Below are 17183 nucleotides of genomic sequence, written 5' to 3'. Positions count from 1 at the left end.
CGTGTAACCAATGGGCACAGACAACGGTGTGGTGACGGCCAGAGGGAAAGGGGCACTGGGGGCTGGAGGGAAAGGGGCAAAGGGGGAATGGGGACATCTCAACAGTGTCAACAGTAAAAATAAAGAAAAAGAAGTTCCTTTCTCTTGTTCCCCTCCGGGATTCTGGCAGGTGGCTCAGAAAAGGCCAGCTGCCAAGGATGACGACGACTTGGGTGAGGGGGGATATCTTTCCCTAAAGAAGGTTCTGCATCCATTCCCACGCCCACTGAGCCCCAGCGCAGACCTCACTGGCGCTCAGCAGAGGAGCTGGTGGGGCGGTGTACAGCAGCAGGAGAGCAGGCCAGTTCCCAGAGCCACTCACACAGTCATTCAGAGACCTAAGGCCATTGTCCAGGCAGGGCGCCTCAAGCACCACCAACCCAGTGGGAAGCCTCCTGACCCCAGGCTGGCAGCCTGCCCTGAAGGGCCAGTCTAGAAAAACTGCTGTCATCAGAACAGGCCACTGCAGTCCGCCCTTAGCACTTGCTCCCTGCACTTCCATGCAAACCTGGGTGGCTGCCCCTCCGTGCCCCTCTTCCTTTTCCCCAGTGAGACAGAGCCTCACCAGCCTTCCTTCAGAGTCTGGCTCAAATCTTTTAAGACGTCCCCATCACCAACCTCGGGCCAGACAGAGTGTACTCAGAGACTAGCTAAATAAAAACCAACCTCAATTTCTCACTGATATTCAAACAAAAGTTTCAAATGCAAAAGCTTCCTCACCTTAGTCTTCAAGTCTATCTTGCTGGTTTGTTAAATAAGCTTTCTCAATTGGTCTGAAAGAAAACAATCCTATTTTGTACAAGGACATCTTGTGTAAAATGGGTGAAGACAGCCAGCCTAGGTTCCAGCCCAGGAGTCTAGGATGGCTTCTAAGCCTGTGAGCTCAAAAGATGCTGTAAGGCCCCAGCCGGGTGGTCAGGCCCAAACAGCTGCACTGGGCCCCGCCCACTGCCTGGACACCTCCTTCCTGTCTCCCACCCCGCCCTCACTTCCATTCCCGTTCTCACTTTTAATCCACAGCATGGGCACTGGAAAGGGGCTTTGGCACTGAACAGAGCTGGACTTCATTCTTGACCCCAGCACTCAGTTCTGAGCCTCATGGTTTTCATCTGTAAAACAGGGGTACCACCGCCTCCAGAGGCTGTTTGAGAAGACTGGCCAAGTGCCTGGCGCACACAATAGACCACTTTTAGCATCTTTCTTTCCTCTCCTTCCTTTCTTCCACTCCTACTTCTTCAATCTACTGCTGCCCATAGGCCAAAATGACCTAAACTGAAGGCTACTATTAACTTCCTGGGACAATTAGCTGACATTTGAATGCAGAGACCAGTCATGCAAATTGTGTAAAAGAATCAAGATAGGACAAACTGAAACAAAGCTGAGAAAAACTGCGCTCCTAGGCAGTGCTAAGAGATGTCTTCACAGCAGCCAACAGAATCCCGTTCCTTCCTGCAGTCTGTGAGCAGCAAAAACACGAGTCAGGATCATCCATCTCCAGCGAGGATATGCTAGTCAGACTTGCCGGAACTGCCCGGGCAGACAGATGACAGCAGTCTCCAGGCTACCCACCAGCACAGCCAGCACAGTGTGGAAATGGCAAAGTTCTGCCGAGAAAGACCAAGACCCTCCTTAGAAGGACCAAATCATTAAAATATGAACAGCTGATTGGTCGAGGTGAAAAAGAGGCCCGCATTCAACCCTGGCTCCATGAGGCAATGAATCCACCAAACAGCCACAACTGAGGAAAGGAGTAACTTCTTATCAGTTCATCAGTTATACAAATATCTCAGGCTTAAGAATATCTTGAACAGAATGCAAATCTACCTTATTTTCTTTTAAAGGTAACACTCGTCCCTGTCTCCAGTTTTTATAACCTGAGAGTACATCACAGGACTCAATCTGGCTCTGCACTTAGCTCATCTACCAGCAGACAGGGAGGCATCTTCTCACCTTCCCCCAAAGGCTCCCAAGTCCACAGACAACGCCTGCTGGCCAGGAATGGACAGGCAGTTGTCTGTCCTTTACTCAGCAGTATCACCATCTACCCACTTCCTCCTTATGCTGAGAAGCAACTTACAGCTGTGTCTAGATAGAGAGCGAAGTGGGTAGGTGGACAGACAAACATATAGGTTGGCAGATGGGTTTTTCCTAAAATTAACGGAGAGGAATTTCCTAAAATTCCTGGCCTGGAAGTTCAGTTGGTTAGAGCATCATCCCCATACACCAAGGTTGTGGGTTCAATCCCCGGTCAGGGCACATACAAGAATCAACCAATGAATGCATCAATAAATGGAATGACAAATCGATGTCTCTCTCTTTCTCCTTCCCTTTCTCTAAAATCAATAAATAAAAATTAAAAAGAAAATTTTGACAGAAGGGAGGCTTTACGTAGTGATGAGTGTAGATTTCCCCCCCAAAGTGTAGAAGCAAACTGGGAGAGAAGTCGCAGGAACGCTTTTCAGAGAAGCACCCGAGTCAAGAGCCCTCTGAGCGTGCCCCTCGAAGTCCTCATTTTTGTCTGCGGTTTCTAGTAACTTGCTTTCTTCCTGCCAAACTCTGGTGAGCTCTGAATGTTGGATTCCGAGGCTAGCTGTAATCAAACACACTTTTTTCTCGTTGATGCACTGGTAGAAAACGTGGAATCAACAAGTTGATAATTTAAACTCAGCCATTTTAAGCACACTTCAATCCCAAAGCAGGCATCTGTGAAGCCCTGGCAGAAGACTGGCCAATGGTTTCACCACCACAGCAGAAAAGGGAGCATTTTCATTCAGCACGATCCGCAGTGACCTCCTCGCACCAGCTCTCACCAAATGTTTGCTTTGTGTTCCCTGTCTAAGCTCCGGATGGCGAAGACAGGCCTCTGCCCAAGCCTGGGTGCACCCCACACCCGTCAGCGCTGAGGAGCAGACACAGCTGCCCCCGAGCAGGCCACACACCTGCTTCTAAGCTACCAAGCTAACTGCCAGCACAGCCTTGCCTCCCTCATGCACCGTCACCTCAGCCAACCAAGGGAAGGACAGTCAACAGGTCCTGCGTACTTACTGTGCCAGGTACTGTTCAAAGCACTTCAGTGTATTAACTCCCCTAATTCCCAAGCCCCAAGGGAACTTGCTGGAGGGGAGAAATTCTGTGGTCCAGATTCCCACATGGTTTCTATTCCGTATTTCTAGCTGTGCTGTAAAGCTTACATAACCTAATTTGCATTGGGGTGCTATTTAAAAAAATCTCCAAAGTTCACTGCCTCAAGCATCAATGGAAGCTGTTAGCTCTTACCTAAAATGATAATGTGAGAAAGGGTATCTATTCTTACAACTAACTCAAGTTCTTGACTTCAAACGGTCTTTTTGCAAGATGCTACTGGAGAGGAAGGGACTCGCTGTCGCATGTGAAGTACTAGCTCCATGCCCCGTGCAGGACTGCTAGAGATACATCGACACGCAAACTCACCTCCGCGGAAGGCAGTTCCTTGGCTCTGCGCTTGTTACCCATTTGCCACCCATCTCCCTTCCAGGCCTCCTGTGTAACACTGAGAAATCGATGGTCACTGGGTGGTGTGGCATCAGTATGAGTCTGATTAAAACAGAACCTTTCTTGTTCTGACAACCACAGAGAACCCCGCCCCCAGCCAGCGCCAAGGCCAGGCTTGAGCCCAGTGGCGGTCATAGGAAGACCAGGCACAGAGCAGGCTGTTTCCAGCTTTAACAGCGTGCTCCCGTGGCCCTGGTTTTTAGGGCTCCGGATTGCCAGCACTCTGACTGCAGGGGATGCAGTGCAGGGAGCTCCTCCTTAGTTCGTTCCCCTAACTCAGGATTGAAAATTTACCTCCGCTGCAATATTAATGAGACCTGGGAAACAGGGAAGTTATAATGAATTATTTATTAGAAGGGTAACCCCCCCTCATTAGTCCTTAAACAAATATGGTGAGTATTTGAATTAACCAGTTCGGTTTTTTCTGTCTTACAAAAACTGTTTCAAAAGGACTGGGGTATCTGTTGTTTTCATTCAGTTCACTTATACTTGGATAGAGGTCAATGAACAGAAACCAGAGCTGGTTTTGAGCTGTCAAAACTGGCAGGGAAATATTTAAAATGAGTGAATTTCCAAATGATGCCCATTTCAGTGATGTCAGAGGGCCCATATTATTAATGTATAAATAAACTATTAATAATAAATTTTTGACACTGCTAATGCATTATTTGCCCAATTCCACCAACAAGGAAACTCTCAGACTTAAAGTGCTCCCACTGGGCAACCCTCTGTCTGGCTAATACTCAGAGCGGACCCAGCACATAATGGGCACTGGGCTGACTGATCAGCACTGGAATGTACTTGGTATCTAGACCTCATGCCGTCTTTACAGACGCGAAAGCCACATTCAACGTACATCAAGATTCTGTACGGGAAAGAGCGTTGTTCCAGCAACCTTCAAGTTAGTAGTAAAAAGAAAACTGCTATTTAGAGACAAATAGAAAACATAAAATTCATTTTAATCCCCCTATATAAAATACAGCCTTAGCACAGAACATCTGACACATACGAAATGCATTTATGGGATGCACTAAACGAAGCAAATCCTTATTAAAATATTTGGCCTAAACCTCACATCTTTTAAATAAACTCCATGGTAGCTGCAAAGGTGGGAAATAAACATCCAGCTACCTAACCTAGAAAAGATAGGTGAGTTGCCTTAAGTCTATTTGGTCTCTGCAAACTAGCTATTAACCATTCTGAGTCTTGCCAAAGTTGGTTCTGCACGTAGTTAGCTTAGCTCAATCATTTCCCCAGTTACCTTAATGTTTTGGTTTTTTCATTTCTATTGCTTTTTTTTTTTATGGCTTCTTGCTGTTGTATTAGGGCATACAACACAGATCAGAGATTTTCATTTCTCAGAGAAGTTTCTCTCTTTGAGAAATTGGCACTTCGATCCTCAGCTTAACAGCTGCACATAAACGGACCCTACCAGCATTGTTACCAATCTTGCTGCTTATGAAATTCCAGCACTTTGGCCAAGAGTGCCCTGACGTTAAAACCTTCTTAGGTGAACTCTTTCCACCCCGGGTTCTTTTACTTAAACAGGTATGTGTGTGTGTGTGTGTAATCAGGTACATGTCATATATGTTCTACACACACACACACACACACACACTCAGCTCTGCAAAAGTAAAGCATCTCTCTTAACTAGAAAGCAATCACAAGGGTACTAAATGCTGAAAATAATCATTTGACATTTAGATCATACAAATTTCTAAGGGTACTGCGATGGCATAACACCTAAGGGATCAAATACATCAGGTATGACTGTCACATGTGCATGCATGCTGCGTTCATTGGCTTTCAGTCGCTTTTCTCTTAATCAGAAAGTAAAAGAGCTTACCTTTGTACACTGAGAGCACAGCTTACAGTCACTATATCTCAGCCTATTTTATACAAGTGATATGGCTACGAAGGTCCGAGGAGAACGAGAATAAAGTGAGATAAACGTGCTGAAAACTGCTTAAAAGTATTAACCTGAAATACACAGAGGGTCCAACACCAGTTTTAAAAATACATTAACGAGGTATTCCCAGCTCTTCAATTAATAATGGTGACTGAATGATTCATGATTTCCAAACATTCACCCAGTTTTTTAAAAAAAGAGACAAGGTTAACACCAGCACAACCCAGCAGTGTTTGGTTCCCGGTCAGCAACTGGACAGGAGGGCTACAGATGCCCTCAGGACCCCTCACTGCCCCTCGCCATGCGCTGCATAGAGTCAGCATGAGGTACATAGGGAAGCTACTGGACCAACCACCTTGCACAAGAGATGGGGTGCTCCTGGAACCCGAGGGAACACAGGCTGCAGGCCACATCCCTGGCTGGGCACCAACCCCCATGCAAAGAATATGGCTTCAAGGAGGACCCCTACCTCTGAGAAATTATAATAGCGCTAAGTGACGCAGTCAGGAATGCAACTATCCAATTTACATACTAGAAAAGTTTAAAAACTGTCAGAAGATAAAGCACAGCTCACACACTAATTCTAAGTTCTACATTGGTCTGTAAAGTCCCTGACAAGAGACTGCACTAGGAGAGGTTAAGTACAGATATTGCTACGTTTCCAAAGGAAAAGTTTTAAAACAGACACCGTGGCTTTGAGTCAAGTATTGCTCTTCGTTAAAATGTTCAGTCATTGCTTTCCAAGAGAAGGTGTCAGAGCGGTGTATCTCAAAGCTGGAAAGCCTCAGGGGTCACATTGCTCTTAAGACCAAGACATAGAAATTGCCATTTCAAGCCAGACAACCTGATGGTTCTAGAAGTCAGAGAAGAAATCTTGAGGGCCCAAGTGAATAATAAATGGTGCGACGCTCAGAGGCTGGCAATAGGGGCTGTCAATGAAAAAACCACCTACAGTGGAGAAAAGAGCAGAGAAGCAAAACTTGATGTTAATTTCGCAGAATTTGGTGAAGCCAAGAGCTTCATTTATATTTCTCTGCTCTTTCAGCTGTAAGTGGAATTTTCATTACAAAATGGAGGGGTGAGAAGGGCACAAGGAGGGGGAACACTTAATTCATTACAAAATGTAAACAGTTGAACTTGCAGTGGTTACCACTTCTAACAAAGGACTGACAGCTCAATTATTTTAAGTAAAGCAGAGAAATGTAAAAGTTTGCAGCAACTGGGCAGGTTTACAACATGGTTAGTAACTTCCAACAAACAACAAAATTAAAAAAAAAAGGACTTGGTAGGACCATTTGAAATGACTGCCATCATGGTGGAAAACAGCACAGCTCCCTCTCACCACTGCGCACGGGGTGAGCTACGAAGCGGAGTCGGCTACTTCCAAATCGTTTTCTAGAGAGAAATCTCCAGAGAGATTCCAGTTTGGAATGCAAATTTGACGATCAATTTCAAATGACAATACAGCTACAGCTGCCAATTAATAGTATTCCAAAAACAAAGAGGACTGTTGTAAATATTTAATTAATAAAAACTGGACACTACCAGCCATGCTTTTTCTTCTCAGTGATGGCTCTGTTTCATCCATAGGTCAGCAAAATGATTCAATGAAACACGTGGAAACTCCCAGCCGAAATGGGCCCTCCTGTTCATGTCTAGCCACTAATGCACAGGATGCAAATGGTAAGGTCACAGCTATTTCTAGCAAGTGATGAGGTTTTATTAAAGTATCACCCACCACTAAGAAAGACAAAAGGTCAAAGAGCAGAAGTAACAAAACACTGTGTAATAAATATACATCTGAAAAGGGACACTACATTTGTTTTAAATTGCCCATTTCATTCTCATTTAGTGGTCCCAAAGAAATCTGGCACATAAATTTGCCATATTTTGTGAAGCCCATTTTCACTGATGGGCAGTATTCTGCTCCAAAATACAGAATTTAAGAGGGAAGAGGAAAGCTAATTCTTACTAAAAACAGACATTTTTAAGACAGAGCAACTCATAAATAACAGCATGGGACCACACTGTTGCCTTCATGGGGGTGAGTACCTTAATGAAACCATTACCTTCTAGCAACATCATCGGCTTTCCAAACGAGGTGAGAATGCAGGTGGAGACCGAGGTCTGCACCCCTTACAGAACAGCACAATGGTACCGACTGATCATCTGTCACTGGCTTACTCAGGTGTCCTAAAAATAAATGCTGACCCATGGCTGAAACCTGTCACTTTTCACAGCAGCACTCGACAAGAACTGGGACAATCGAAGAGCAAGTTTTTATGGGGACCCTGTTGCTGCTTTAGATTCTGATGTAATTGAAGAGGAAAAGAAGACCCTTCAATGAATCCCAAAAAAACTGCTAATCTTCTATCTGCATGAAAAAAGCCAGGGAGTGAACACAGTATCTTACAGAGTGAAGAAGGCCACAAGAACGAGAGGGCGATTGATTAATTTATTATTTTTAAAACTTGGGAATTCGGAAACTAAAATGATCACACTCCTCCTTTCCATCTCTGGGTGGTGCCTCACTTGGATGAGCAATGCCCTTCGGAGAACCAGACCCCGGCTCGAGGGGAAGCCCTTGTACAGCAGGAGCAGGAAGGGCTCAGACTCACAACCGCCTTGGCTTCGTTGTCGCAGTTCACTTACAAGTGCATGGGTTTCTAGGGCTAAGTTATTGGTTTTCAACTCCTCGTAATTTTATACCAAAACATATCAAAAATAATAAGCTAAAACAATATTCAAACCCATATTTTATTGGCTTTAATTACACATTTCAATATTTACAAAGTTAAAGTTAAATGAAAAGTCTCTATTGTATTAAAAAAAATAACTACAGCCCGAATTACAGTGCCCTGGGGCGGGTGCGGGTCAGTCGGCCAGGAGTCAGTGACTGCGTCAGGAACCAGGCAGCACTCCGTGTCGCAGCAAAGCAGTTTATTTGTGATCAGTGTTCGAGACTCTATACATCCTTCACAAATTTAATTTCACATAATCTGACACTCCTCTTAAACGCTGAACTGCTAGACTTATTTCCCTACAACAGAAGGGCTGGTGTAAGTTATTTTCCGGAAATGAGGTACCGTTTCACAGAACTAGTTTCTTTTTTTGTTTTCAAGTTTTAGAGAACTAAATTTGCATTTGTTAAAATCAAAAAGTAGGAAAGATGTTCTTTACAAATAATTTTGATCAAGTATGTGTTCAAAGAAAGCAGGATAAAAAGGCTTTTTCTCTAACATTCTGTATTGTACTGTACTGTTGTTCAATAGGAATTAGCTTCTGTCATTGGCTAAAAGAATGAGTAGTGGGGAACAGGATATGTTGGGAATTTCATAACGGGTAACAGAACCATTCTCTTGGGTAAACCTACAGAGAAAAGAAACGGAGAGGACTCCAAATAAGTTTGATAATCCAATAAAAATTTCAGGTAAAAAAAAACCCTTATAATAATTACCATTAACCTTTTCCAGATTAGTCAGTCAACATGTGTCATTTTGGAAGAGGCCCACAAATCTCTCACAGACCTCCAATTTTGAAATTGCTCTTAATATTTTGATAATACCTTCCACTCCAAACGAAGGTGCTATGTCACAGGAAGAGTGATATTCAGGAAACAGCTTTGTGGGAGCGAGCTGCCCTGAACTCTAGGATCAACAGCAATGCTATCGACTGGTATTCTAAAGTGACTCTGCAAATCCATACTGGCTCTCCAGTTGGTAAACCACATTCTACAGGAGAAACAGGAATTGTCAAGATTCAAAGCACATCGTTCTGTGCCAGCCTGAGCTCCCCAGAAAGACAGTTCCAAGCGGAGCTGTGACCAGGTGCTTATCTGGTTAATGGCTATTGCCAATATTGGCATGGCAAATCTGGAAAGATTAATAATCACTTTCTTAATTTTGTAATTAATGAGTTCTTGTGGCCTCACAAACTTCTGCATACTCAAGCATGATTTGAAATCTGCTCCTGTTTCTACCCTAATCTCTAACCTACAGAGAAATCACAAAGCAGCAACAGCAGGTAGTCGAGCGCACCGGATGATCAGAGGGAAATCACCCCGCATGCAACAGCTTTACAAAGGCCAAAGACATATTTACCTTACAGCCAAAATAAAGCATCGTTTTAGTAGGTAGGCATCACAGTAACATTTAAAAACCAAATCTTTTATGTGAAAAATGGGGCATCAAATTTCACCAGCTTTGGAAGTCAGTGTATGGCACACGGAAGAGAGGAGCCTTCTGCAGTGGGGGCTCAGGGGCCACAGGGTGAAAGTATAATGTTAGAGAAAAGGGAGGAACAAGAGAAAAAAACTTAAAAGACTGAGGGAAAACAGGAATGCAGCTTAGAGCCTAGATAGAAAAGTGTTTTAAAGGGAAAAATAAAGCTCCAGCAAACCTGCACTGAAGAACGTGAGACTCACTATGTCTGAAAGAAAGACACAGACTTATGACCCTGTCCTAGGCGGCAGGCGCTCAGGTGCTCACACAGACATGTGACAAGGAGTCGAGAGTCAAATGTACTTGGATAAACTGACCAGACCTAATTCACAGGAAGGATGCGGCAGTGGGGATATCCAGAAGCAGGCTGAATGGTAAAAGCAAATGGCCAAATCTAAAGGAGCTAGACAGTCTGAATTTAGAGGCAATCCTAGGTAAAGCATACTCTTGAATGAAGCCCCCATTCCTAATCACCGATATCTGAGAACAAGGGGAATCAGGGGGAGCCTTGACACAAGCAGAGTGTGCCAGAGGGGACGTTCAGGTAAAGGATGCAACTCCAGACTCTGTCTGCACTTTGCCTTAGAGAAAACTCACCCCAAATATTTGACCCTTGCAGCTTCTCCACATCTTTCCAGGATATAAATTGTCTATATTAATGGGAAAAGTGGTCGAACTGTTCACATCCTACTTATGTCTAGAGTCATGAAGCCAGGTGAAGTTTCACCTTGGCAGTGTCTAAGGACCCATAATTTTCATCCAAACAAAAATGGGAAGCTGATGCATGAAGAGAGAGCACAATAAAAGGCCTTGACGCTCCTGTGGAGGAGGACTAGCCTCCCAAGTGGCCGTACACTCAGGGTCTTCCCCGTCTGTGTACACGCATGCCCGGCCCGGGGTTGCACTGAGACACGCACACTCACACACACTCTTCACACGCACACACACGTTCTCCTTTCTTCTCTCGGTGACAAGCATCCTGCAGATGGCTGATTCTAGAACAGGTAGCACCTGAGTTAGGAAAAAGGTCTAAGAGAGCATATCACTGACTCCAAACCTATTGCCTCCATTGCCACATAAACCTCATTCAAAAGTTATCCAAAGGGCCACTGAGGTTCATTTCTGCATTTGCTGTTATTTTTTAGTTTTGGAGGGAGAAGAGACACTTCTGTGATTTTCTAACGTGTACTACCAACTTTCTGCAGTAAGCACTTAAGTGACACTGCTGGTGATACCCCGTATCAACTCTCTAGGGCCCGTTTACTCCACTTCTAAAGCAAAATTTCCAGAAAGGGATAATGGCTACAAATTTGCAGTGAACATTTTCTATCCCTAACTTGTATCACCCACAGTTGACACAGTTTCCAACCAGAAACTTAAATGTAGCTAACATAACTGGCAGGCAGCCAAGCTAGAAACTGTGTATGGCCCTTCAGTAGCCTTTGAATGGAGTGTAAGTTGGCTGTAAGAAGAACTATTTAAAATACTTAATTTCAGTATGGTCAGAAACAGGCAATTAGAACAAGCAGTCCTTCAATCAGGCAAAGCGGAGAGAAGAGCAACTCCAACCAAACCAAGAACCACAAGGTTGTGGCATTTTCAAAGGGCATTTAAGTTGGGTCACTAGAATGAACAGGTCTGAGATCCTCCAATTCATTTAAAGAAACCCTAGATACAAACTGTGCTTGGGATTGCTGTGACCTAGTCGCTAATAGGAGAGACCAGTAAGACGGTGTACATACCATAGGCGGGGGCAGCTGTGCTGTAACCATATGGTGTTCCATAGCCTAGTGCAAAGAAGAAGACAGCAGATCAGTCTAGGACAATGAGCAGCTGGTACTGGCCCAAGTCACAAGTAATACCAGGCCCGGTACCATGGGCCCTGAGGACTTCTTCCAGGTGTTGGAATGAGAACCATTCCCACAATGGCTCTAACCTACCGATCCCTTCAGGCCTGCTAGAGTGAAGCCTTCTGCGTGGCCTCCAGGCTCCCCTGACCTACCAGAACATCCTGTCTCTGTCTCACCAGGTTCACCTCACTGTGCTGTAATTATCGACTCCCCATCTGTGTTTCCCATTCCCACTAGAGTAGCGGAGACACTTGCACCACCTGAGTTCAGCAGAATGTCTGGCATGTAGCAACCACTGGCTAAAAATAATTTGTTGAGCAAAGGAATACTCAGAATGATGCAAATGACCCATTTCTCAAAGGCAGAAACCAGAACTTTTCAAGTCTCTTTTCAGAAAGTAGTGACAGAGCAGGCTGAAGTCTCAACTGCCACTGAAGGCGGCACAGGGATCAGGTTGTGGACTTGGGGGTAAGGGCCGTGTCTCGTTGGTATCTGAATTCCTGGCCTCAGTACAGGGTCTCTCAGTAAATACTGGTGAAACTGACACTCATGCCTATGATGAAAAAGGCTCATATTGTAAATAAAAACAAACACAAAGAACACAGAAGGTTTTGAACCAGTTAGTCTGGCACAAGTTTCTTATATGTCCTTAGACACATATAATTTCTGAGTTACCATTTTCTCATCTGTAAAATGGGAAACTTTCCAAGCTACTTTGTACTGTCATAGGGATTAGAAATACTTTATTATTAATAGAAGCTGTTTAGTTGGCCAAACAGTCCCTTATGTTTTTTCGGGACCAATGGCTCTAGTAGTGCTTAGTTGTCTTTAACTTCATTTGAAACAATTTTGTTAGATTGTATTGTGAAAGCTGTCATATCAGAATGCATTTTTTTTTAAATTATCAAAATTGGTGAATTTTTGTGCAGCCATTTTAATATTGAAGATGGAAGAAAATATGGAATATCTTTGGCATATTATGCTTTGTTATTTCAAGAAAGGTAAAAACACAACTGAAACACAAAAAAAGATTTGAGCAGTGTATGAAGAAGGTGCTGTGACTGATCGAACATGTCAAAAGTGGTTTGCGAAGTTTCTCGGTACCACTGACATTTTGGCCACATAACTCTGCTGTGGGCTGTCGTACGCATTGGAAGATGTTTAGCAGCACCCCTGGTCTCTGCCCACTAGAAGCCAATGGCAGGAGAGAGCTGACATACGCAAAACATCCAAAGCAATAAACTTATTGGTGAAAATGAAAAATGTGTCTTTTAGTTTATGAAAAAAAATGTAACAGACTTCTTGGCCAACCCAAAACAATATTTAATCTTTCAGTAAAACTTTAAAAATAAAAATACTAAATCACTTGGGTAAATTTCTAGGAAAAGATTGGCTTCTAAAATAGAACAAGGACATGAAATCTACATGGGCCCCTTCAGATTGTACCCACATCAAAAAAAGCTTTTTTATATTACAACCCCTTTGTCTGTATCATTTCCCCTGCACTGAATTTTGTTTTCCTCCTCCTCTCACTGACCAACTTCAACTCATCATTTTGTTCAGTACTAAACGTCACCTCCTCTGTGAAGTCTCCCAAGGTTCTTCCTCTGCCCACTCATGTTACAGCTCTCATCACACTGCATGGTGTTTACACAACCATCTCTTTCAACCCCACCCAACCCCAGGCATTCACTAAGGCAGATGCTAGGTCTTGGTCACCTGTGAATGCCCAGTTCCAAAGCTCTTGTTAGAGATAAAACACTCAAATGATTGCTGAACAAGTAAACTGCTTTTAGGGACCAACTGAAACATTTCCTGAGAGATGAAATTTTTGTCACTTTTTAGTCTATACTTTATAAAACTGGGGGTTGTACAACTTAGTCTCTCTCAAACTTACTCTTAGTCTTTGATTCTCAGTGATATCTCTCAAGACGACACAATGCAGCTGAAATAAGCAGCAGGAACAGTATCAGAGGCCAAAAGAGAAATTAACGTTTAAAAAATAAGTTGTGCATCAATCCAGAAAAAGGTAGCTGGCTGGCTAAAGGCTTTTTACCAAAACCTCCTTGGAGATGAAACTAAATTACTTACACAGAGCAGGCCATAGGGGCTCTAACCCTGGCTTCACTTCTCAGTAGCAGGGTGACTCTGAATTGTACCTGTTACTTAAGCTCTCTGAACCCCACTGTCTTCTGCAGTAATCGAGTTGGCAGGGAAATGTAATTAAATAATATATGTAAAAAAAAATTAACTACAGTCCCTGCTACACAGAATATACTCTGCAAATGGCACATAACCTATTCGCAATCTAAAATGGCCTCATCGGAATCTTCTCTAGGCTACAAAAGAACTTCATCTGTAAAAGCTTCAGGAGACAGGCCTGTCACAGAGGCCAGTGTGCAATGCCCTGAGAGGGAAGCTACCGCAGAGCAGACAAGTCCGGCGGCAAGCAGACACGGGGCCCCTTTCACAATTACTGCCACTAGACAGTGGCTGCTCACCACTCGAGGACATAAACCTTCCAAGATGAAGCAACCACAGACATGACCAGATGAAGCCCACGTAATCAGAGACAAGAATACTCATCTCAGTAACTTGCCTGTTATTACTCAATAAAAGCTGCTTCCCTTAAATAAGACAAAAAATTCTTCCAATTCAGTAAAAACAGTGAGATGCACAGAAGAATGTCTTAATTTTGGACACAAACTGTATCACACAATCTTTTTCCCGACCCGTAACATTCATCTCTCACTGTTCTTCGTCCCCTAAAACGGTACAACCCTCCAATCAAATTCCTCTAGCTAACAATCCTGGGAGATACCCTTGAAACTTCACTCTTCTTCATGCTCCACATTAAACCCATCAATTCTGCTTCCACAGCACTCCTCCAATCTGTCCACTTCCTGCCACCCATCTACTTCCTATGCCCACTGGAGGCGCCTCCATCATTTCCTACCGAGGCTACTAGTTTACAAAAACCTTAACTTGTCTTGTCATGCTCACTTCTGTTCCTACAATCTGTTCTTCACACTATAGAGTGATCTTGAAAAATAAAGTCTGATCTTGTCACTTCTGTCCTTAGAATCCTTCACAATAACCACTGAACTTAGGATTCTCAGACCAAAATCTAAACCACAGCCTCCAGGACTGGGACTGAACATCCAGCTTTAACTCAAATCATTCCCCCCACCCCAGTGATTTCCACATTACATTCTGACCTTCTAAACATTCCGACGAGCCAAGTCCCTGCCACCAGCACCACAGGTCTCTACGCGTGCTCCTCCCTCTGTGTCCAACTCTCTTCCACCCCAGACTCTCCCCCCAGTTAACTCCAACCCAGTCTTCGAAGCTCAGTTCAAGTGTCACTTCTTCAGCAAAACCTTTAGGGACCCAACAGACTAGATCACGTTTCTCTGTTACACCCTCTCACAGCCCCGTGTCCTCCTCCGTCATCGCAACCATCGCGGTCTACAATGGTGACTGTTTGATTAGTATGTCTCACCTTGAGAGCAAGATCCACGTCTGGTGTATGCCAAAGTAGGCACACAATATTTGAATAAATGAGTCTATTATTCATATGAGCTATGCCCCTACTGGATCAAGTTCTAGAAGTATAACTACAAAGTCACATTATCCAAAGAACTTCCCAAATAGTCTATTCAATTCTTTCTTTGGAAGGAAAAAAAAAAGCACAATATACGTAAACTTTTAAAGAGTGTTACCTAAAAAAATAACGACATTTTCACCTCCACCAACGACTACAAGCAGTGTGCTGGTCATGTTGAAAGTCCCGCGCTTGCAGCACGGCAGGGGCCTGGGCTGCAGTGAGACAGCCATGCACCCAGTGCTGAAAGGACGTCAGGCTCAGAACAGAAGGCAGAGAGAAGGCACCGAGAAGGCACCTTTCCCATCTCCCTCAAGCCACGCGATGAAATGGAAAGGGTAAACTTCAAAACCACAAATATCTATACTTAACTCTTTGCTTGGCCTTATCTCCCTAAACCCTTAAAACCCTTGAAAATGGAAATAATTTCTGGGAGGGAACACTGGGGAGATTATAAACAATGAAGTGAGCTCACTTATGTGGAAGAATGAGGTGTACAGTAAGCTCTGGATAAACAGGTTCCGCATTTTCTCTGTGTGCACTTTAGTCTGTGGTGGCTCCCAAACACTGAGTTAAGGAAATGCGATAATGGCCAGGCTTCACCCCAACTAAGTAACCTCTTGGCAGCTCTCTTTCTATCCTGTTACACCCCAGCCTGTCTTCTGCATCCCCAGTGAATGCACTCTGCTCCTCCACCCAGCCTCCTCAATCTGTCCAACACCTTTTCACTTCCTCATTGTCAAAATGCATCCCCTCAACCAAGTGCAATATTCCTTATCTGCCACTTCCCTCCAGGAAGCCTCCAGACACTCAGCAGATCCCATAAGAAAACCTATGATGTTCTGTAGAAACTCTTCAGTTTCTGCGCACCCCCATCCTATACCCCTGTTATGTTTCCAAGAGATCATGTGTATAACCCTGCAAAATAAAGGAGATGCTATTCTTCAAACTCTGGCCCAGAAAACGAGGCAGATCTCTTACGGATTGTACTATACCTGGAGCTATGTATCCAGGAGCAGCTGTGGCCCCAACAAAAGCTCCCCTTGTTAAAGTTCCTCTTCCTCTGCCCCGGACAGCTTGGACTGCTGCAGACACAGCTGTGTTCACAATACCCTTTGCCTGTTAAAAATAACACATTGTCATTACTGAGAGAAATAAGAACTGTGATGTACAACCTCTATGAGAAACCTGAGCCTGTAGATGAGACAGTGAGAGAACCTTCTATGACCTCAAACCTTCACTTCATCACCTGTAAAATGAACACGACCCCTATCTTACAGAGCCTTTCTGGAGAATATGCTGAGCACATAAAAGTGTGCCTCACCTGATGCCATGGTTACTGATTTAGGGAGGGAGGGAGGGTGACAGAGATGTCAGAAAGAGACACTGGCTGCCTCTCCTGTGCACCCTGACCGGGGACCAAACCCGCAGCCCAGGCACGCGCCCTGACTGGGAATCGAGCCTTCGAACTTTCAGTTTACAGGACAAAGCTCCAACCAACTGAGCCACGCCAGCCAGGGTGCAAGTAACTTCTTTTCACCTGAGGATTATCCAAAAAGTTCATTTTCTACATATATATTTCAGTATCAAATTACATCCAAAGTTAATTTAGGCCTGACTAAAGTAATTATAGACACTTGACATCCAGGTTCGAAAACCACTACATTCCCCGCCCACAGACAAAAAAATAACGCAACAACAAACCACCTAGAATAGGCTGAGAACATGAATGGGTTTTTTAATAAAAGGACTAAGACAAGAAGAACAAAGATGTGGATGCCAGTATCTGCTCGTAGTTACTAAGACCTCAGGAAGGTCACGTGGTTTCTCTGAGCTTTTCTTCTGGTGGGGGCGGGGGGGGGGGGAGAATGTGGTGTGTGTGTGTGTGTGTGTGTGTGTGTGTGTGTGTGTATCATAAATAAATACCAACTCTAAAGTCACTTCCTGCTCTAAAGTGCCATAAGATTCTGGTAAAGTCCCATAACCTCTCTCTCTAGCGGAGCCTCCCCAGTGACTGTAACAAGAAAATG

The 17183-nt window shown here is 44.1% G+C and overlaps 1 protein-coding gene across 9 annotated transcripts in view; it reads right to left on the bottom strand.

The window, feature by feature from the left end:
• Positions 1-4852: 4852 nt before the first annotated feature.
• Positions 4853-17183, bottom strand: part of STRBP (spermatid perinuclear RNA binding protein) — a 122402-nt gene continuing 110071 nt past the window's right edge. For 6 of the 9 annotated variants that reach the window (XM_053920861.1, XM_053920875.1, XM_053920857.1 and 3 more), the window contains 3 exons: positions 16149-16272; positions 11442-11486; positions 8223-8848 (listed from right to left, as the gene is read on the bottom strand). In XM_053920861.1, the coding sequence (XP_053776836.1) occupies positions 8772-8848; positions 11442-11486; positions 16149-16272 (246 nt within the window). In that variant the 3' untranslated portion in view covers positions 8223-8771. Of the gene's footprint in view, positions 5551-5580; positions 6428-8222; positions 8849-11441; positions 11487-16148; positions 16273-17183 lie in introns of those variants that run through there. The other 3 variants (XM_053920884.1, XM_053920886.1, XM_053920881.1) reach the window with 3 other exon arrangements.

Source organism: Desmodus rotundus, chromosome 1 (assembly GCF_022682495.2).
Source record: "Desmodus rotundus isolate HL8 chromosome 1, HLdesRot8A.1, whole genome shotgun sequence".
In the NCBI taxonomy this organism is placed as follows: domain Eukaryota; kingdom Metazoa; phylum Chordata; class Mammalia; order Chiroptera; family Phyllostomidae; genus Desmodus; species Desmodus rotundus.
The sequence above is the reverse complement of the archived record's forward strand: the minus strand, read 5'-3'. Positions and strand labels throughout refer to the sequence as shown.